General features: G+C 43.7%; 2 protein-coding genes across 2 annotated transcripts in view; one reads left to right on the top strand and one right to left on the bottom strand.

Moving 5' to 3' along the window:
* FHIP2B (FHF complex subunit HOOK interacting protein 2B) overlaps window positions 1-4117 on the bottom strand; it is a 16930-nt gene extending 12813 nt beyond the window's left edge. The window contains exons 1-4 of the mRNA XM_079987455.1: window positions 3995-4117; window positions 2640-2718; window positions 1272-1441; window positions 86-190 (exon numbers count right to left, since the gene is read on the bottom strand). Of these exons, the coding sequence (XP_079843581.1) occupies window positions 86-190; window positions 1272-1441; window positions 2640-2718; window positions 3995-4045 (405 nt within the window). The 5' untranslated portion in view covers window positions 4046-4117. The remainder of the gene's footprint in view (window positions 1-85; window positions 191-1271; window positions 1442-2639; window positions 2719-3994) is intronic.
* Window positions 4044-21793, top strand: NDUFA10 (NADH:ubiquinone oxidoreductase subunit A10; the record flags this gene model as incomplete). Its single annotated transcript, XM_079987532.1, has 10 exons — window positions 4044-4391; window positions 7810-7978; window positions 9721-9936; window positions 11285-11371; window positions 12085-12206; window positions 13216-13295; window positions 15356-15410; window positions 16940-17025; window positions 18964-19072; window positions 21464-21793. 10 exons carry the CDS (start codon window positions 4044-4046, stop codon window positions 21530-21532), a joined length of 1341 nt encoding a protein of 446 aa, XP_079843658.1. The 3' UTR covers window positions 21533-21793.

Genomic DNA, 21793 nt, shown 5'->3' with positions numbered 1-21793 from the left:
CTTCACCAGATTTGACGAAGAGGGGAGTGTCTTTGGCACGGGCAACTCAGACGAACCCTGGCTGGCTCAGCAGAAAGGAACTCACCTGGACAGGTCTGTACACGTTCAGGTAATGCAGCAGAGGGCACTGCATTTGTCCCAGCAAGCGGCTGAAGAAGAGGAGCACGTGAGACCTCATCCCCGTGGGATACTGGGGATCAGAAGAGAGACAAGAGTACTGCTACAGAGGGTCCCTTCGGAAGATCCTGCCCTGTCCCCTCCTGCCACCAGGCCTCAAAGAGCCTTGAGCCTGACTCAGACAAGTCAATGAGAACAGCAAAATAAAACACAACACCAAAAATTAGGAGTTCAGTTAAGCACCCTAAAATTGCAAACAACCCAGAAAGCATAAAACAGCCCAGCAACAGCCCTTCGAGTTATGCCTAGCTGCTGCCTCCACTTGAACAGAAAAGGAAAAAGAAAAGGTGCCTGTGTGTTGAATTTATTCTGCAGGAGAGTTCCATGATCATCCTCATCAATAATGTTTATAACCCCCCTTTTCCCCCCCTCCCCCTAATGTCTCAACAAATGAAACAGACTTGTAAAAATGTTACATGGAAAAAATACGAGAGACATTACACTTACTTCTGTAAAACAATAAAATCTTTAATAAAAATAAAATAAACCATTTAGTATGTAAAATCTTTAAGCGGTTAATGAAAATTAACGGTAAGATGATTTAAAGCAGAAAAATGTCTCTACAACATTTAAAACCAAAAATTAAAAAAAATACATCAGTAAAAACAGAGAAGCCATCAATAAAACATTCAGTTAAACATCAATAAATTATCAGGTAGGATCACGTGGTGACTCTTAAGAGGCCGGGAGTGTCTGCTTAAAAAGATGGATCTTTAGGAGGTGTTTAAAGCTTGCTTCTGCTTCTGCCTCACAAATAGTACATGGGAGGTACACAGGTCATGTTGGCTGGGGCAGACAATCCAACAGTACCTGGAGTGTCACAAGTTCCCCATCCTTGGCTTAAAAGATAAACCCAGCAACAGGATTGGGGGGGGGGCTCTCAGACCAGGCATCCTCTGTGGAACCCCTTAAACTAGGCATGCAATTCTCTTCTACTGCCTGACTCCTCCATGCAAAGTAAGAATCATGCCTGCAGCCAGCGGCACCACTGCCAAAAAGGCCCTGCTCCTATTGCATTTCAGCAAAGCAGACACTGCTTGGGCGGGAGGGACGGCAGAAAGTACAGGACTGCCTCAGAAGGGAAGCTGCGGTACCTCTGCTTTTGCCAGAGTGCTGAGGGTCTCCAGGATTTTGTGCTGAAGCAAGTACTCCAAACAGGGTCCCGTCTCCCCCGATGGCTGCTTCTTCTCCTCGTATGCTAGGATATCTAGCATCTGTTTCAAGCGCCAGGGGATGTCCGTCTCTTTTGCTGGTTTGTTTTCATCTTGAGAAAAGATAATCAGCTTGTCACAAGCATACCCACTCACCCGTTTTATATCAAACACAGGGATCTCATTCATTTCTTTATCCAAGCACTGAAAAGATGGTTGAAAAGCATCATTTAAAAACATTTTAATATGTTTTTTATTTATTCCTTGTTGTTTGCTCCCCTGGGCTCCTTTGGGATATTAAAATAAATATCCAGAACTGATACCTGCAGAATGCAACTGCATGTCAAATTCTGAATAGGGCTAAAGGATCTGTGCTGCTCCTCAACCACACTCTGATCCCAGAAGCTCTGTAGCAGCTTTCCCCAACCTCCAGATTCCAAGACAGCAAGACCGGAGGTCAAGGATGATGAAGTTATAGCAGTTCATTAACATCTGGAGGACACCACACAGGTGGAGGCTGATTTATGGGCCAGGATTTGTTTTTTGCCAGTGTTAACTGGCTTTTATCCATAATTTTATTTATACAAGTATTTCTACTTGCCCTTTTGCAAAACAGCAAGGTGGTTCCCTCTTGGAAAACAAGGACTAGCCCACTCTATGGCATTTTCTCATACTAACATCATATACTCCTGCCTTTCAAAGTTCTTCGGAAATGTCAGTTGGATCCAAAAGCTGTCATGTATCCTTAAAAGGGGGAAATGGCAGGAAACAAAACTAGCCAATTCTGTCCCTATAGATTCCCCTTTCCTCACCTTGATTTCATGGTTTGTTTGCTTTTTAAGGGAAAGATTTATTATCATTTTGATAAGAGTGTCTCCAGGGTACTTTTTGGGCAGGAAGGTGGGAGATAAGCATCTCAACTCCATATATAGCCTCATTTGAATGTGTGCCACACCGGTCTGACAGGTCAGGACAACTTGGGCCACAAAGATATTATTTCCCCTTTGAGGCTGCATGTCACCTGCCTTCCTTCGGAAAAGAACATTCACAGAATCACAGAACTGTGGAGTTGGAAGGGATCCAAAGTGTCATCTGGCCCAACCCCCTGCAGTGCAGGAATCACAGCTAACAATCTAAGAAACTTCCTCCACCTCCACAAAAATAATGTGTATCATAAGCTTTGCGTTTCCATCAATCAACAGTAAGAGCAACGGTAAAGAAAGTAGCAACAGCTCAACAAGAAGAAAAGCAAGGTGTGGCTGCACATAAAAGGGAGCGAGTGCTGGCATTCGTGGCCACAGGGGTTCCTACCGGTGGTCTCCAGGTAATACTGGGTGATGCCCTTCCAGTGGTCCGTGAAGGCGGCCGGGAGGTCCAGGCGTGGCTCCTCCTGCGGGGGGGGGGGGGGGAGAGAAGAAAGCGGTTGTGAGGGGAAAGGCCCACGCTGCTCCCTTGCTCATATGCCTCCTCAGCAGTACTGGATTTACATATACAGTGGTGCCTCGCAAGACGAAATTAATCCATTCCGCGAGTCTCTTCGTCTTGCGGTTTTTTCGTCCTGCGAAGCAAGCCCATTAGCGGCTTAGTGGCTAAGCGGCTTTAAGAAAAAGGAAACAAACTCGCAAGACGTTTCGTCTTGCGAAGCAAGCCCATAGGGAAATTCGTCTTGCGGAACAACTCAAAAAACGGAAAACTCTTTCGTCTTGCGCGTTTTTCGTCTTGCGAGGCATTCGTCTTGCAGCCAAACAAGCTATAGCTTAGGGCCCCATTCTCTTGCCCCCCCCATACTACTTAATAGTATTTCAGTTCAACAATTACTTTGATAAAATACATATTTTGTTATGTGCAAATGTCTTTAGGTACCTATTAGGTCCATAAATTACCATATAGCATATACAGTAGAACCCTCGGGCAACGTAAACTTTGGGATGTGAAAGAGGCAAACTCAGAAGTATATTTCCGGGTTTTGCCACTCGCGCATGTGCAGAAGCGCTCTATCCTGCCACGCGCATGCGAAGAAGCAGCACCTCCGGTTGCGGAAACCTCGGGATCTGCCCAGAGCTCTGGAACGGATCCCGTCCACAACCGGAGGAACCGCTGTATTCAACACAAAAAAACAGGGACAATTTGTTGTTGACAAAGGACAGCTGGACATATAAAGGGCCCCATTAGCTTCGGTAGCTTAGGGCCTCATCTAACCTAAATCCGGTCCTGGTCCTCAGCCCAGCCTGAAAGGACAGGCAGAAGGGAACAAAGAGGGGAGCAGTTTTCTAAGGAATGAGCTCCATCCCTGACCCCACCTGCGTGGGTCACCCGCCAGCCAGGTAGCCAGTGAGCCAACCAACATGGGCATGGCCAGGATTTTTGTTTTGAACCTCGGATTTGTATTAATGGGGGGGCTATGCCCATGCCAAGGGCAGGGGTACCTTTACCTTTACCTTTATGCCCATGCCAAACAATTAGGTAGCCAGGTAGCCTGACAGCCAGCTTCTTAGCCAGCCAACCAACCAATCAATTCGTTTGCCAGGTGGCCAGCCAGCTAGCCTGCCTGCCGGATAACCAATCAGGTAGCCAGTCAGCTCCCTGATCAGTTGATTGACCAGCCAGCCAGCCAGTCAGGGAGCCCAGCGGCCAGCCCAGCTCGGCTCCCTCGCCCCGCCGCTCACCGTCTCCACGGCCCGTTGCAGGAGGGCTCCCAGGCGGCCCAGGAGAGCCATGGCTTCTCCGCGGGAGGAGAGAGGAGGAGCCTCCCCGCCCAGGGCGCCGTCTGCGCCCTTTCTGCCCCCTCCGCCCGCCCGCGGCCGTTCCTTCCCAACCGAAGTGCGCCCTGATTGGTCCATCCGAGAGCGCCGGGGGGGGGGGGGGGGGCGGAAAGGGGCGCGGCCTCCGCGGGACGTCATCGGGGCGCGACGGATTTGGCGGCGCGGGAGGCGGCGGCGGCGGCCTCTCTGGGAGCTGCGCTTGTCTGCCGAGCGGCCTCCGCTACCCTTGAGGGCCGCCATGTCCTTGGCGCCGGTGCTGCGGGCTGGAAGGGCCCGCGCGGGACTCAGCTCGCTCAGGGGGGTGAGTAGGAAGGGGGGAGGGGGGGAGAAGGGCTTCCCTTGTGGACCCGCCTTTCCCCCTCAAGGTGTCGCCCGCCCTTGGTTCTCCCTCTCCCACAACAACCCTGTGAGGTAGGCTAGGCTGAGAGGCGGCGTCTGGCCCCCCAGAGCTCCCACCCTGCGAGGTGGACGGGGAGGAAGTGCCAGATTGGCTTCACTATGATCAGATAATGGAGGCTTATAAATTGGACAAGAAAATTGGATTCCAGGTGGAAAAATCGAAATTAGCCGCTAAGAATTGGAAAACTCAAGATCTACCCACACTGGAAGAGTGGCAGATGCAGCTGATGGACTATATGCAACTGGCCGAGATGACTGGCAGAATCCGAGACCTGGGAGAAGAGAGGGTTGAGGAGGACTGGGGGAAATTCAAGATTTATTTACAGAAATATTGTAATTTGGTTGAATGCTAAGAAGGATGCTAGATCATAAATAACTGCCTACCATTGAACTAGATTTGATTTTGATGATAAGTGAGAAATAAGGAAAATATAAATTTTTTGGAGAATTGTTAGATTTCATTTAAATGAGCGGAGATAAATATTGTAAACAAGTGGGTAGTTTGCTTGGAAAAAAATCTTCTGTAACGATGTAAGTGGGAGTGGGAGATGTGAGGGAGTCCAAAGAAGAGACGAAACTATGTTATGATGTAAGTAATTTTTATTTATGCATTTGTATTCAAAAATCTTAATAAATATGAAATTAAAAAAAAAAAGGAAAAATCGAAATTAGCAACAGAATTGTTAGAACCCAAAACTAAGGTTTTGTCAAAGATGTATAACTTGCTGCTGAAATGGAACACCCAGGATGAGACGGTGAAGTCTGCTATGATTAAATGGGCACAGGATGTTGGACATAATATTATGTTTGCTGACTGGGAACAGTTATGGACCACCGGTATGAAATTTACGGCATGTAATGCCTTAAGAGAGAATATTATGAAAATGATTTACAGGTGGTACATGACCCCAGTCAAGCTTGCAAAAATTTATCACTTGCCCGCTAATAAATGTTGGAAATGTAAAGAAATTGAAGGTACATTCTTTCACCTTTGGTGGACGTGCCCAAGGATTAAGACTTTCTGGGAAATGATCTACAATGAAATGAAAAAGGTATTTAAATACACTTTTCTGAAGAAACCAGAGGCCTTTCTCCCGGGCATGGTCGGCCAATTGGTGCCAAAGAAGGATAGAACTTTCTTCATGTACGCTACAGCAGCAGCAAGAATACTCATCGCAAAATATTGGAAGACACCAGATCTACCCACTCTGGAAGAATGGCAGATGAAGATGATGGACTATATGGGATTGGCAGAAATGACTGGCAGAATCCGAGACCAGGGAAAAGAGTCGGCGGAAGAAGATTGGAAGAAGTTTAAAGACTATTTGCAGAAATATTGTAAAATTAATGAATGTTAGAATGATGTTGGACAGAAATTAAGTGGTTTCCAGCTGTAATGTTTTAAGAGATATGGAAAATAAGGTTTTGAATTAAGTAAAAACTAATGGTGAGGATTTGCTGAATTTATAATTTGAACTGGAATATAAGAAAGGGAGGTATGAGGAGTTCCGGAAAATAAGTTAAAAGAAAATAGGTAAAGGGAAATTTTATGTGTTTTTTAGTTGTTTTTAATTTTTTTTTTGTATTTTTGTATTTTTGTTGTTTCTTTTTTGTTGTTTTATAATGTATTATTCTGGAAAATTTCAATAAATATAAAAAAAAAGAGGTGGACGGGGAGGGAGGAAGGCGAGCAGGCCCACCTCGGGCTGGAATTGGGGCCGCATCGCTTGGGTCGACAGCAACCACTGTAGGAATTATAATGGACTGAAAGCTGCCCCAGCTCCCCCCCCCCCCAATGTTCAATTTTCTTACCTTTTTAAAACAGCGCTTTGCAGATTGCTTGTTTACTTACTGTGTTTATATCCCGCCGCAAAGCGGTTTAGGTAAAGGTCATTGCCAAACGTAAGCATCCATCTGGAGAGTTTACAGTAGATGGCAAACGAGGCATTTTCTGAGGGGGGTTTCGGTGTTTTTCGTTTCAGGGAAGTAGTACTTTTAGCTAAATGCAGATTTAGGGAATCACTTAATGAGCTTAACACTCGCGGTTAAACAGTTGCTTAAAAACACACACACACACATACAATGGAGTTGTAGGTTTACATAGAAAAGTCATTAAGATGCCTCAGGTAAGGTTGCTAATATTGCAAGAAACCCTTGCTCTTTAATAATTGTCCTTTTTTTAATATGATATGGAGAGGGGGTAAAGCAGCTGTCAGCTTTGTAACTGATGTGAAATGTGACACTGATCTCTTGTGTGACAGAAACTTGAGATTTCTAGTTGGTACCAATGGTATTGGTTTGAAATATTTATGTCCTGCTTTATCTTGAGACAAAATAAAGTTTGCTGTTGTCTGAAGACACTTTGGGGCCTCTGCAGGCTTCCTTGTCAGACTTTGGTGCTCCTGCTGAGAGGGCCCTGATCCTATTTAGCTCCTGTTGAACTTCCGCTAGTTGGGAGCACACATATCAGAACTTCAGTTATTGAAGAAGACAGATAAGAGAGTAGATAGGGGAGGTGGTGGCCCTTAAGGTGTCCAGAATCTATAGAAGATTTTGCCTATTAAGTTGTTGCTGGCAATATTTCAGTCATTGTATGATTGTTTGAATCCATCTTAATTTGTGAATGTGACAATTGGTGATATGCTGGTATTAATGGTGGAATCTACACATATATAAAAACCATTTTGAAATGCTTTTTTTTAAAGCGTTTTTAGAAATACATTGAATTTCCCATAAGCTCACCATTGCCATCTTGTGTCACATTCTTATATCACACTTAAAACACACTTAAAACGTTTTGTTTGCAGCTGTATAGCTGAGTCCAATGAAAGGAAGCTCAGTTATAATTGGGGAGAATTCTGTTCATTGTAGGGAGCCAGTGTGATATAGTAGTTAGAGTATTGGACTAGGACCTGGGAGGCCAGGCATTAAATCCCCACTTAGCCTCATAGTTCAGTGGGTGTGACCCTGAGCCTAACCTACCCCATAGGGTTGTTTTACGAATTAAATGAGAAGCAGCAGAGCCAAGTATGCCACCTCCTTGAGGGGAAAAGTTGGGATGTAATTGCAGTTAATAAGCAATAAATAAATAATAGTGTTCTGTTGCATTTCTGGTGAAACTGGTATAAAGCTATCTAATGACATCTAATGTTTCTTTTTGAAAAGTTCTGTCAGAGTTAGGTCAATACTGTGGTTCCCCCCAAAAAAAAACAACCACCACCACCACCACATACACAGTATGGTTTTGTTGCATATAATGTTAATATGGCAGAACATTAAATCCCAAATATTGTTAATTCAATCTGATTTTTCCCTTCTAGGCAAGGCTTCATGTGAGTTCCCGGTGCAGCTTACGGTATAACTGGCTGGCATATATTTTGGGAGAGAGAACTACTCCAAGGTTGAATGAATACAGCAAAGTCTTCACGGTGGATGGCAATCTACGAAGCGGCAAGGGCAAGCTTGCGCAGCAAGTAGCAGAGAAGCTAGGCATGTACTCCTGTATTGCTGTTGGAACCCACACATAATTTGTAACCTTTTGGGTAGTGGAATGCCCTCCTTGGGGGAGGCTCACCTAGTACCATTGTTACATATCTTTAGGTGGTAGACAAAAGCATTCCTCTTAAACTAGGTCTTTGGCTATTCAAGTGGAGGAGGGAGATATTTTTTTGCCCGCCCACCCTGTTTCTATTTAATTTTTGTATCGGAGCTTTGGGTGTGTTTTTCTGTTGCTGCTTTTTTGGGAATCAGCATAGATTATCTATGTATCAATGACAGCCCTCTTCATTCTGGTTGACTTTTGATGGCTGGCTCTGGGTTGGAGGGTTCATTTCATATAGGCCTATTGCACAATTAACAAAACCATAGCAAACTAGTTGCAAGTTATATTTTCTGAGTCAAATCTACATACGTTTGGAGACGAAATGGAACTATTGCATCACTGCATTTATATTCCATCTTTTTCTCCAAGAACCTTAAGGTGCATAGTTCATCCTCTCTTCATTTATCTCCCACAACAACCCTGTGAGGCAGGTGAGGCAGTACCTGACCTGGGTCACCTAGTGAGCTTCATGGCCAAGTGGGTATTTGACTCCTGTTCGCCCAGGCCCTAGTCTGATACTCTAACCATTGTACGATACTGCCTGTCTTTGTAAACAGCAAACCATCTTTGTTTATAAATGTGTGTCTATTTTTTTTTAAATGCTATTTTATTAATTTTACAATAAAACAATAAACATCAAAACATCAACAAACACCAACATTCAAGCAACAAAAACACACAATCAATACATAACCAAAACAGAAAAAAAGAACAATATTACACACCTAAAAAAAAAGCTTAAGAAAAATTTAACATAAAAAGAAAGGGAAAAAAACTCTCTTCAAATTCATATCCTTCATAACCTTATTTTCCTGACTTCCACCCGCCCTCCTTTCTTCTATTCCACTTTAAATTTAATTCAGAAAATTCATTTTTATTAATTTTATCCTTTAAAAATTCCTTCAAATATTATATTATTCAGATTTTCGTCCAATATCTATCCCTTCTTTCATACTCTTATTTATCTTATTCACTAGAACCTCTTCGTTTCATTTCAGTGTCCTCAACATTCAAAAATTTTACAATGTTTTTGTAAATAGTTTTTAAACTTCTTCCAATCTTCTTCCACCTGCTCTTCTCCTATGTGTCTATGTTTTGGCAAGTGCTGCCTCAGAAGAGATGTTCCCTAATATGTGATGGAGGAGGAGAAATGCCTTGTATGAGAAAGTATCTGTCAGCCCTGTGGAATTTTGGTTGCTTATTTTAAGCATAATTAATAACTTGATGAATCTGTTTTTAATCAGAAACACTTTCTAAATTGACAAAAAAGATTTTTAATCAACTTCTAATATCCTAGATAATGGGTGTCTTAGTGTTATATTACACTTTGATCCATCCTGATCCCTCAGGACACAAGGTGTATAAAATAAATAAATATACAGCAGTGGCCATCTGGAGAAGATGGGATTTGAGAAGACTATTTTAAAGACAGAGACCTCCAGATGTCTTGCACTGGTTCGCTTCTGAAAAGTGGGCTTGGAGTGGAATGTCGTTGAAGAGTGCTGCGTAGATAATGTAAAGAAAGCCCTTGCATGTGTATAGAGACGCAATTCAGCTTGTATTCTGTAGTGGCTTAAGATGAACATCAATATCTAGCTTTCCCTTTCAAATCTTTGATTGCTCTTTCCAGGTATGCGATACTTTCCAGAAGCAGATATTCATTATGTGGACAGGGTCACAGGAGATAGAACAATATTGGATTCAAAATTCAGCGGTAATTGTAGCCTGGAGAAATTTTACAGCAGTCCTAAACACCCAGATGGAAACTCATATCGGCTTCAAGCCTGGTTATTCAGTAACCGCCTCCTACAGTACGCTGATGCCCTGGAACACCTGCTGACCACAGGTAATGTAGTTCCTTTTGTTCCTAAATAAACTTACTAATTGAAATTTGGATTCTGTTTAGAGAAAATGTGGCAAAAAACAAAACAAAAAACCATAACTGAGAATGCACAGGGCAGCAGCCAGCCATAGTTGGTTCTTCAGTCTTCTTCAACCTGGTGCCCTCCAGATGTTTTGGATTACAAGTCTCATTGGCGGCAAGCTTCTTGGACATTGCAGATACCAGGTTGATGAAGACTAGAACGTTTTGAGAAGCGGTACTTGTGCAATTGCAACTTGCATGATTGAAGACAGGCTGGTTGAAATTTAGCAAATTAAATGCACACATGTTTTTTCAGGGGTGAAAAAGAGCTTTTAAACTTTCTACTTTCCTTTCTGGGCTAGGCTTTCTCGGCGTGCTGGGTTTGGAAGCCTGGGGACAGCCCTGTGAGATCTTATGAGAGCTCGGATGGCCCTGCAGAAGCACCCCAGAGCTAACACATTGAGCTGGCCTTGCCCACTTAAAAGTTCTCTGCCTTGCTTGGTGGGCAAGGCCTGTTTGCTACACGCTTCCAGAAGAGTAAATAGGGTGGTTTGAGTACGCACATTTTTGCGTACAGTGGGGCCTCGCAAGACGAAAAGAATCCGTTCCGCGAGTCTCTTCGTCTAGCGGTTTTTTCGTCTTGCGAAGCAAGCCCATTGACGGCTTAGCGGATTAGCGCTATTAGCGGTTTAGCTGCTTTTAGTGGCTTTTAGTGGATTAGCGGATTAGCGGATAAGCGGCTTAGCGGCTTAGAAAAAGGGGGGGGGAGAGGAAAAAATCCCCGCAGGAACTCGCAAGACATTTTCCTCTTGCGAAGCAAGCCCATAGGAAATTCGTTTTGCGAAGCACCTCCAAAACGGAAAACTCTTTCGTCTAGCGAGTTTTCCGTCTTTCGAGGCATTCATCTTGCGGGGCACCACTGTATATGTGCCACCCCCAGAATAGAATTCCTGTATAAGATCTGATTGTACTGTACTTCTTCAAAGGTATTTTGAACAAATATGATCTGGAGGGTTGAGTGGTTTGCCAAAGCAGAGCACTGCACTTCCTGCCAACTTTAAGATACAACTGCAGGTTCTTCCTGTGATTAGCAGACCTTGAACATGTGGGCTTTAGGATATGGTGTCAAAAAATTAATTATTGCCTGCATAATGCTGCTTTGCAAACTGGGAGAAAATCATAATAAGAAGCAGCGTTGAGGAGCACAAGCTTTAAATAAAGGTTGCCTAAATAAAAACTTACCTCGCTCTAAGCCCAAACCCCCTAACTTGTATGAATAATATGTGATGGTGTGTCTCATTCTGAAGTTGTGGTCCCTTTTTAACTTCAGGGCAAGGAGTGGTTCTGGAGCGCTCCCCCTACAGTGACTTTGTGTTCTTGGAGGCGATGTATAAGCAGGGCTACATCCACAAGAGGTGTAAGTCATCGTTTGAATTTTTTATTTATTTAAAAGATTTATAACCCAGCCATCATCGGTACTGCTTTGGATTATGGGGGGCAAACAAACAAGGCCCGAATCCTGTTGGAAGAAGGTAGGACTGGAACAGGGGAGCCCAATTGTACTCTTCACTTTTCCCCCAGACCTGAAACTTACCTCCCTCTGCTCTGCCCATGACCACTGTGGTATGTGTGTGTGTGTTTGGGGGGTGGGTTGTGATATAGCATCATCATGTAAGTAGAAGGAACTTGCTGTTGAGTAGGAGTCTCTCCCAACCCTCCCTTGAGATGCAGGGAATTGATCTGGGACTTTTTATTTGCAAGGCAGACACACTATGACCTCTGAGCTAGGCAATGAGGGAGCTCCTTGGCTTGTCCTTGTACAAAGAGTTGCTGTGTTCTTGGTGTGTGCTGATCTAACCACAGAGCTTCCTGGCTTTTGGGTAGGAGAATGAGGGAGCAGAGAGAGTTGTGGCAGGAGAAGGGGACTTGCTGGGTCATCTGCAAGCGATTTTTAATTTTTTGACTCTCCAAAGGTGGTCTCACAGGCACAATGTGATACAGTGGTACATTTCAGTACACATCTGCTACAGAGTGGTTTGAATAGCTGGTGTAAAACTTTCCATTTTCTCTGCCTGAAACAAGACATGCCTTTAGCTGACGAAAGCATTCTCTCGCTGGCTTTCTTTCTAGGCGTGGAGCACTATGATACAATGAAGGATCTTAGTCTTTCTGATTTCTTGCCCCCTCACCTGACCATTTATATTGACGTACCTGTCTCAGAAGTAATGAAAAGGATTGAAGAGAGAGGCAAGGTATGCTTGGTTTGGGCGGGCGAATAATATTGTGTTCACTAAGCCCGCAACTTACACACATTTAACTTGTGCACATTCAGCTTTATCACCTTGGCAAAATAACAAATAAGGGAGGTGGAAAGCAAGAGAGTGTACGGGGGGAAAAGACTTTGGCCATCCCACCGACCATTGAACCCAGTGTGTTTTGACTACATGTGATTTTGGCTTTAGGTGTGATCCCAGGGTTGTAACCCCCACGTGAGTTGCGGGCTTAGTGTATTAGTCTGACAAAGAGTGCTTCTTCTCCAGAAATGTAGAACTTGTGGTACCAGGATTCTTTTTCTACTGACAAATCGCTTTAGGGTGTGGAAGACTGTCCTCATAGGAATATATTACGTTTTAACTCTGCGAGTCAGCTTGCTTCCTTATTTATATAAAGCATTTTTGCCAGCCTCTTGAGCTGAAAAGGTTTGCAGAGTGGTTTACAGAAGTCCATGCCCCAGGGGCTTATAATTAAAACATACAAGGCAAAAGGAAAAGGGGATGAGGAGGGAAGAGGAAAACAAGCAAAGCCAGACACTGGTTGTTAAAGCTGCATGGTTTCTTCTTACAATGGCCAGGTGGAATTTCAGGGTGGGGGAGAGGAGCTGATCTCAGCTGAGTGGAAGGAATGAGTGGTTCCACTTCCATCTCCTTCTGCTCCAGCAGAGTGGGGAGAACTTGGAGGAAACGGTGGGGTAGGAAAGCAATCACTCAAGTAAGTAAGTTACAAAAGTGTCTTGTGGTGTGACTTTTCGTCCCTCCCCTACTGGTATTACTAAAGGGCAAGAGGGAAAGACCTTCCTGGACAAGTGCATCTTCTGACTTTGATCAGCACTGCGTTGGTACAAATAATTCTGAAGCCTCTCTGGAAATTCTAGATGTTATAATAAAGGTGGTAGTTAAACGACTTTAGCTGGTCAAATGAATACAGCAGTAGTAGCTTCAGTCACATTGAGTTTGAATGTGTGATTTTTATTTTATTTTAAAGCCGTATGAAAAGAAAGTATCACCTGCGTATCTTCAGAGCATTGAAGATGGCTACAAGAAATCTTTCCTGCCTCAGATAAGGTTAGCATGTGTTAACACGAAACAAGCACCGTTTAGTAAAACTGCTTGTACATCAGCAGCTTTGTGTTACACTGTTTGTATTCTGGTTTTTAATGTACGATTGGCCTTAGAAATTACAGTGCAAATCTCAGCTTTGCTCTCTGTCAAAGAACTGAAAGAAAAGAACTGGACGGTGCTTCCCTCTTGGGTGTTTCCATTCATAGGCTGATCTGTCTTAACCCTCTTGGCTCTTCTTTCTCTGCCTTGTGCCACCCTTTCCAGGTTCACATCTGGCTGCACTCTTTTCGCCCCATTTCAATTTGCTTCTGGACTTCTACTCCCACATCTTCAGGTGTGGCCTCTCCTAGTTGGTTCTTCATCTTCACACTGCATTTGTTTTTGACCCCTTCTTGTCCTGTCCAAAACTACATCTTCGTTAATTTTGCTTTCCAAACAACTCAATTTACTCATTCTTTCCTGCCACATTATTTCAGACACTTCCAGTTTATATAAATTACCTTTGAAGAAATTAACTTAATTACTTCTTTTTTAAAAAAATTCTGTTTTGCTGCACCTCTCTGTTTCTGCTCTGAATTCTCTTAACTCCTGTACTTGCTTAACTTAATCCATTTCAATATGGGATTTCTTACTTTTAACTAATATTTTGTTTCTTGTATGTTTTTAGGCTATCGTTCTGCAAGTTGGAATTTATTTAATAAAACAATTTATATCTCACCTTTCTGTGCTATTGAAAACACTCAAGGCATATTTAGTTCTTCTTGATTAATGCATTGCAGAGGGTTGGACTAGATGACCCCTGGGTCCCTTCCAACTCTACAATTCTATTTACAATACAATTGTACTTAAAAATGGGGCATCATAGTTTTTAGGGGGCTAACCAGGTTGGGATAGCTGGGTAGCAGGCTTGTTGGGTTTTGAATGTCTTACGTAGATTTTTCAGTTTCGTTGTTCTGTATGGGACAATGACAATAAAGATTATTGTATTGTATCGTATGATTTTGTAGCTTTCCCCTTCCGTTTTTATTTATTTATTTACTAATTATAAAAATGTTTATGTACTGCTATGTCATAAAAAAAAATATATCGCAGCAGTTAAACATAAAGCTATACAATAAAAGTCATAAAGAAGTTAAAAAGAGATATCAGTTAACCATTGTGGAGGATTGTGTTGTTTGCCTGAACAGGCATGGCAGAATGGAAAAGTTTTCAACAGGCATTTAAAAGTTGGCACAGAAGGTGCTTGCTGAATCTCAAGTGGCAGGGCATTCCACAGGATTGGGCCAATGACACTAAAGGCTCGGCTTGTTGTCAAACGAACCTCACCAAAATCTGTGATTACAGCTGTGTCTCTCTGCCGCTGCCGCCCTCCACCCCACCTTCTCCCAAGCATGTTGTCGTTGAAAGGTTGTTGTGTTACCCCAGATATGTCCTGTTGCCCCTCCAGAATCCATTCTCATCTCTCCTGCAGCTCTGGGATATGGCACATTCTGTAGCAACTCCATGACATACATGCAGTATGTGATTTGGGGGTTGCCTCTTGTTTCCCAAGACCATATAACACTGGTCCTGAAAGATCTTCATTGGCTCCCAATATGTTTCCGAGCACAATTCAAAGTATTGGTGCTGACCTCTAAAGCCCTAAACAGCCTCGGTCCTATATACCTGAAGGAGTGTCTCCACCCCCATCATCCAGCTGAGGTCCAGCGCCGAGGGCCTTCTGGTGGTTCCCTCGCTGCGAGAAGTGAGGTTACAGGGAACCAGGCAGAGGGCCTTCTCAGCAGTGGTGCCTGCCCTGTGGAATGCCCTCCCAGCAGATGTCAAGGCAATAAACAACTATCTGACTTTTTAGAAGACATCTGAAGGCAGTCCTGTTTAGGGAAGTTTTTAATGTTTTTTAAGCTGTATTGTTTTTAATATGCAGTTGGGAGCTGCCCAGAGTGGCTGGGGAAACCCAGCCAGATGGGCGGGGTATAAATAATAAATTATTATTATTACTATTATTATTATTATTTTCCCCCATATCAAACAAAGTGATTCAATGTTACCTTGTTTCCTTCTAGTGAGACTTCTGAGGTCTTGCAGTATACCACAAGCGAGGCTGAACACGTGGAAAAAGTAAGTTGCCATGAGCTCTCTCTCTCTCTGTGTGTGACCTCTTTTGCAGGATCCCTTCCATTGCTCTCATGGTGGTGGAAACTGCTTGTGTGTTTACTGTCCATCTTTCCAGCTTTCCTTTGTCAGGTTCAGGAAGGATGAAATAAAGTGGGCATGTTCAGAGAAGTGCAACTAGGCTAGCAGAGCAAGCCGTATCCAACACCCCCTGCCTGCTCGTTCTAGCCAGTGTGTGTGTGTGTGTGTGTGTGTGATATTTCTCCTTTATTCCATTGTATTTCCTCCCTCTTGGTTTCTGTGGAAGTGGGAGTGAACTAACTGCATCAGCTGGAAGCTGACAGGTCTTTGTGCAGCAAGCCTTTCAAGTAGGGAATTTCCCAGTCTGCATCTATATCAGAATTGGTTTTGAGATGTGTTTATTGTTTTATCGATCTGTCAGGAATTCTTTAGCTGTGATTCCTGCATTACAGGGGTTGGATTAGATGACCCTTGGGGTTCCTTCCAGCTCTACAGTTCTATGATTTTAAGAAAAGCAATATGGCCGTCCCTGGGGCAAGGGTTGCATTAAGCTTACAAAAGGCCTTGAATTCTTGGTGTGTTTTATCACACATGCACCTTCACCTCTTCCCCTGGAGTATTGGGGGAGCTGTAGGAAGTAGGTGGCAAGAATTTGTCCCTTCAACTTCCAGTGAGGTTCAGAGGAGTGTCCTTTCCCCTGCAAGTGATCAAAGGGAGGGCTCACAGCTGAATGGAAGAACACCGCTTTTGCATGCAGAAGTTCTCAGATGGCCTCCTTGGTGATACTGCAGTGGTGTCTGTGCTATGAAGTTATTAATATTGTGATTTATTATCTGTGTGTGTGATGCTGAACCGTTAGCCACTTTGTGTTCCCCCTGGGAAGGTAGGCAAATCACAGTCTGATCGTGTCTTGTGGTGGATCGTGTCCAGGGATGGCACATAGATGCAAAAACGTGTATATCTGAACCACTTCCTTGGAACTGCCCCCTACACAGACCATCCTTACTTTCCAAGCAAGGCAGAGATTTGATTGTACTGTAAACCAAAATATTGGGGGGGGGTGAGTTACAGGATATTGGCTTGCTGGGAACAGGAATTGCTCAGTCTCTCATTTCCTTTCTAATCACCTTGCCTGAACTCTGCACTTAATGGAGTTCCTTGTTGCAGATTTTAGACCAGGCATCCCCAACCTTCGGCCCTCCAGATGTTTTGGACTACAATTCCCTGACTGCTGGTCCTGCTAGCTAGGGATCATGGGGGTTGTAGGCCAAAACATCTGGAGGGCTGCAGGTTGGGTGTGCCTGTTTTAGACTTTCCACCACATTTCATTCCAGTTCATTCTCCAGATTAAGCTGATTTTTAAAAACCCATCTAAACTCCATACTTTAACGCCTGTGGTGCAGCATATACCCCTTGGTCATCTTGGCCTTGCAGCCTTGTGGTAGCAAAGAAGCTCAGGTGTCCTTGTGGCAAGCTGACTGGTTGCTTTGATGCTAATCCTTTTCTCTTGGCAGGTAATAGAAGATATTGAGTACCTGAAGTTCAACAAGGGGCCTTGGCCCGAACAGGATGACGTCTCTTTTCATCACTTGAGGGTTCTGTAAGGATGGAGTTTCTAACTAGTCTAACTAGTCTCCTTTCATGTTGCATCTCTTGCTTACAGAAGCATCTCAGAGCCGCCTCCTGCTGCGGAGCGTGGCACAGCTTTAATGTTTCAGAATTGAATACATACAGCAGTGTTTCCTGTATATTGAATTATCTCCCCCCCCCCCAATGCAAAATTACAACAAAAATTACAAACATAAAATCCAAAAGAAGAAGAAAAAACACAAAACAAAACCACACCTACAAAGAAAACCATGCCATCATAATAATCTTTACGTACATATTGACTTCCTTCCTCTGTTTTGAGACCTCACAATTTTTAATCTTTCTGAACTGTTGTGTCTAATGTAAATTACCTCTATCTTTATACCATTCACACCGTTTTTCAATTTCTTTAACCCTGCAAAGCTTCATTCGTTACATACCGATATACTTACTCCAGAACAATGTTTTTTCTTATATTCTTTAACACAATCCCATTCTTTTGCTAATTTTTGGTCTGATTGTCCCCTTAAGAATGCTGTGAATCTTGCCAAATTTATATATTCACAAAGTTTAATTTGCCATTCTTTTATTGATGGAATTTCCCCCCCTTTCCATTTTTGCTATGAGCATTCTGGCAGCTGTTGTCGCATAGAGGAGTACTTTCCTTTGATTGCCATGAATTTCGTTTGTAATTATACCTAAAAGGAATGCCTCTGGTTTTTTACTAAAAGATATTTTAAACATCTTTTTGATTTATTCATATATTTCATTCCAAAATTGTTTAATAGGTCGGCATTCCCACCACATGTGAAACATTGTTCCTATTTCTTTCTTGCATCTCCAACAGATATTTGATTTTGATTTATAAATTTTTGCCAATTGGATTATCAAGGCATACTCTTGATATATTTTTATTTTTTTATCTAGGATTGAAGTTTGAGGTGCTTCACAGTGGGGATTGCCTTCCCCTCAGGGGGATGCTAACCCTGGTTTTTTATGCCCTCGGATTAGCAGCAAACAGCAATGACTTGCAGAGGTTCAGCTGCATTTCTGCATTTCTGTAATTCTGCATTCTGTATTCATTTCTGTATTCTGCATTCTGCATTTCTGGGCCATTCATTTGCTAGGTGGAGATGCCCACCCTGTGCAGAGGCAAAACAGAGTAGTGACTCATGCAGAGAGGCAGCAAGCACCTTTGAAGCTGGTACTTAATTGGTACTTAATTCAAGCCCAAGCCGAGGAAGGAGAAAAGCTGCTTGTCTATCCCCCTCTGTGGAACTCTGGCCTGCTTTTGGGTGGGTGGGTGGTGACTGGGAGCGGCCACCAAGACCATATAACACCGGTCTTGAAAGACCTACACTGGCTCCCAGTACGTTTCCGAGCACAATTCAAAGTGTTGGTGCTGACCTTAATGCCCTAAATGGCCTCGGTCCAGTATATCTGAAGGAGCGTCTCCACCTCCATCGTTCTGCCCGGACACTGAGGTCCAGCGCCGAGGGCCTTCTGGCAGTTCCCTCGCAGTGAGAAGCCAAGTTACAGGGAAGCAGGCAGAGGGCCTTCTCGGTAGTGGCACCCGCCCTGTGGAACACCCTCCCACCAGATGTCAAAGAGAAAAATAACTACCAGACTTTTAGAAGACATCTGAAGGCAGCCCTCTTTAGGGAAGCTTTTAATGTTTAATAGGTTATTGTATTTTAGTGTTTTGTTGGAAGCCGCCCAGAGTGGCTGAGGGGACCCAGCTAGATGGGCGGGGTATAAATAATAAATTATTATTATTATTAACTGATGTTGATAGATTGAAAGGAGCACCTTCTCTCCTTACCCCCACCACCCAAAAAATGCTGTCATTCCCACCCCCCACCCCCCCACCCCCGGTGTGAATCCCCAAAGCTGCTGCCTTTTCAGTAAGCATAACCAAGTTGCTGTTGTTATTTTTTTTGCATGTTAGGGCACAGGACAAGTACAGTGTGATCCTCCCTACCACTCTCCCTTTCTACATACCTGAAATCACAGTGGGAGGCCTCGATGCTGACAAAGCATTTACTGAATACAAGGAGGTAAGAGGAGAACATTCAGTGGTGGTACAGTAAAATGTAATTTTGGAAGGTGGCAGAAGAGGAACTCCCAAGAGACATCCTGCATATTTAAGGTTTAAGGTCCAGCATGCTGGTACTTTTTCACGGTGATGGGCTGTGAACCTTCATCTTGTCAGTGTTCTTTTGGTTTCATGCTCAGATACTTCAGGTGCCTTGTACATAACCACCCACCTTTTTCAATTTAGCAATTTTTAAAATGAGGTTATTTGATCCTCAAACAGCTCACCTTTTAGATCTGTAGTCTGAGAGAGGTGGTATTTTGTACACAAAAAAATGTAAAAGTGGAAAAGTGGTATAATACCGACAAAAACAGAGTGGCTTGCCAAATTATTGGAGTATTACAATATATCCAAAGCAATGGGAGAAATCTGAAGGATCTCAAAACAGAAGATAGACAAGGACTGGAAGATGTTTAAAGGATATTTGCAAAATCGTATTGAAAAATCAGAACTCCTGTTAGAATAAACAAGTTCCGTTATAAATACTGAAATACTAAATAAGATGGATAACAATGTGTAACAGAAAAAGAAGTAGAAAGTTGGTTTAGAAGTGTGTGAAAGAAAGTAATAGAAGTGGAAAGAAATTGCAGTTGAGTAGATTGGAGGTCTAACACAAGGGTGGGGTGAGGGGTGGTGGTGGGAAAAGTATGTGTGGGATTGAGTGTGGGTATGTATGAATATTTTTAAGGATTATATAAAATGTATGTTTGTTTGTATATTCGTAATATGTATTAATGTTGAATTGTTTTAATAGAATAAATGTAAAAATTACTTTTAAAAAATGTACACTGTTATGAAAAAAAACTTGTGCCCAATCCCCCCCCCCAAAAAAAATTCTGAAACTTGCAGTTTTCTTAAAAAAAGAATTCTCTGGAGATCTGCAGCTGCAGTTCTTCATACAGCACTTAAACTTTGGCTCTCCTACAGGAGGCAGTGATGGCCACCAACTTAGATGGCTTTAAAAGAGGATGAGAGAATTTCCTGAAGGAGAGGGCTGTTGATGGTTTACTAGCTATTCTCTGCCTCCACAGTTAGAGACAACAATGCTTCTGAATGCCAGTTGCTGGAAACCACAGGAGGAGAGAGGGCTCTCATTCTCAGGTCCTGCTTGCACTGGCTGGCCACTGTGAAAACAGGAAGCTGGACTAAATGGGCCATTGGCCTGATCCAGTAGCCAGGCTCTTCTAATGTTCTTATGAGAGAACCAGAGAGGAGAGGGAATGGCTATCAGTCCATTATAAGTTTGCGGGGTCAGTGTTTTCCACAGCCTGCTAAAAAAACCTTACGTTGAAAAACTGTGTTCAGTTCTGGTTGCCATACCCCAAAGGGCTCAGAAAGGGCAACCAAAATATCATGAAGCTGAAACAGCTCCCTATGAAGGATGGCTACCACCTCATGCCCACGTGGTCAGGCTTTTTTCAAGGAGAAAGGAACATTTTATTATGACAACACACTTAAGAAGTGTGTGTGTGTGTGTGTGTGTGTGTGTGTGTGTGTGATGAGAACATGGCAAGAGGTGTATAAAACCATGCATAGTATAGAGAAAGTGGAATGAGAGCAGCTTTCTCTGCCTCTCATATAATGCTAGAACGTAGTGGGGTCATAAGGGACACGGGTGGCGCTGTGGGTTAAACCCCAGAGCCTAAGACTTGCCGATCAGAAGGTCGGCGGTTCGAATTCCCCTGACGGGGTGAGCTCCCGTTGCTCGGTCCCTGCTCCTGCCCACCTAGCAGTTCGCAAGCACATCAAAGTGCAAGTAGATAAATAGGTACCGCACCAGTGGGAAGGTAAACGGCATTTCCGTGCGCTGCTCTGGTTCGCCAGAAGCAGCTTAGTCATGCTGGCCACATGACCCGGAAGCTGTATGCCGGCTCCCTCGGCCAGTAAAGCGAGATGAGCGCTGCAACCCCAGAGTCGGCCGTGACTGGACCTAAATGGTCAGGGGTCCCTTTACCTTAATGGGGTCATGCGGTGAAGCTAAACATTGGAGAAGCTGAAGGAAGGTCTTTTTTATGCTGTGCCGCCGCCGTGGAATTGGCTCTCATAAGATGTCGTGGCAGCCACCACCTTTGAAAAGGGAATTGTTTATGGCTATGAGCCACAGCGACAATATTCTTCTCACTGTTTTCCTGGAGTCGTTATGCCTCTGAATGTCACTTGTCGGGAATCTAAAGTTAGGGAGAAAACTGCTGTGGCACTCAGGTCTGCCTTCTCATAGCCATCTGGCTAGCCACAGTGGGAACAGGATGCTTTGGCCTGATCCAGCAGGCCCGCTCTTATATTTTCAGGGGAGTGATGACAAGTGTGAAGCTGTGCCCTTATCCTCATGGATCTTCTGTGCTTTCTACTGCAGCTTCCTGGACGTAAATACGAACAAGGCTACAACGCTGAGGTGGGCGACAAATGGATCTGGCTGAAATAACGGGTTGGTGGAGCTGCTGTTATCAGCCTGCCTTTTATGGGTGATGCCTGAAGCTGGACCGACACGACCAGGTCATTGTCGAATGACCTTGAAAAGAACGAAGTCTAAAAGTAATTCTCAACTGAAACCCATTAGGAAGACTGATAAGTGATTGGCATGGCAGGTAGGCATGGCCCTGGGAATGTGGTCTTATCATCACAATGGTGGCTGGTCCAGGAGCTTGGCTGGATTTGGATAAAATAAAACCCTTTACTCGTGCTA

The sequence above is a fragment of the Podarcis cretensis genome (assembly GCF_951804945.1).
Source record: "Podarcis cretensis genome assembly, chromosome: 8".
In the NCBI taxonomy this organism is placed as follows: Eukaryota; Metazoa; Chordata; class Lepidosauria; order Squamata; family Lacertidae; genus Podarcis; species Podarcis cretensis.
Note: the sequence above shows the minus strand (reverse complement) of the source record. Positions and strands in the feature narration are given on the sequence as shown.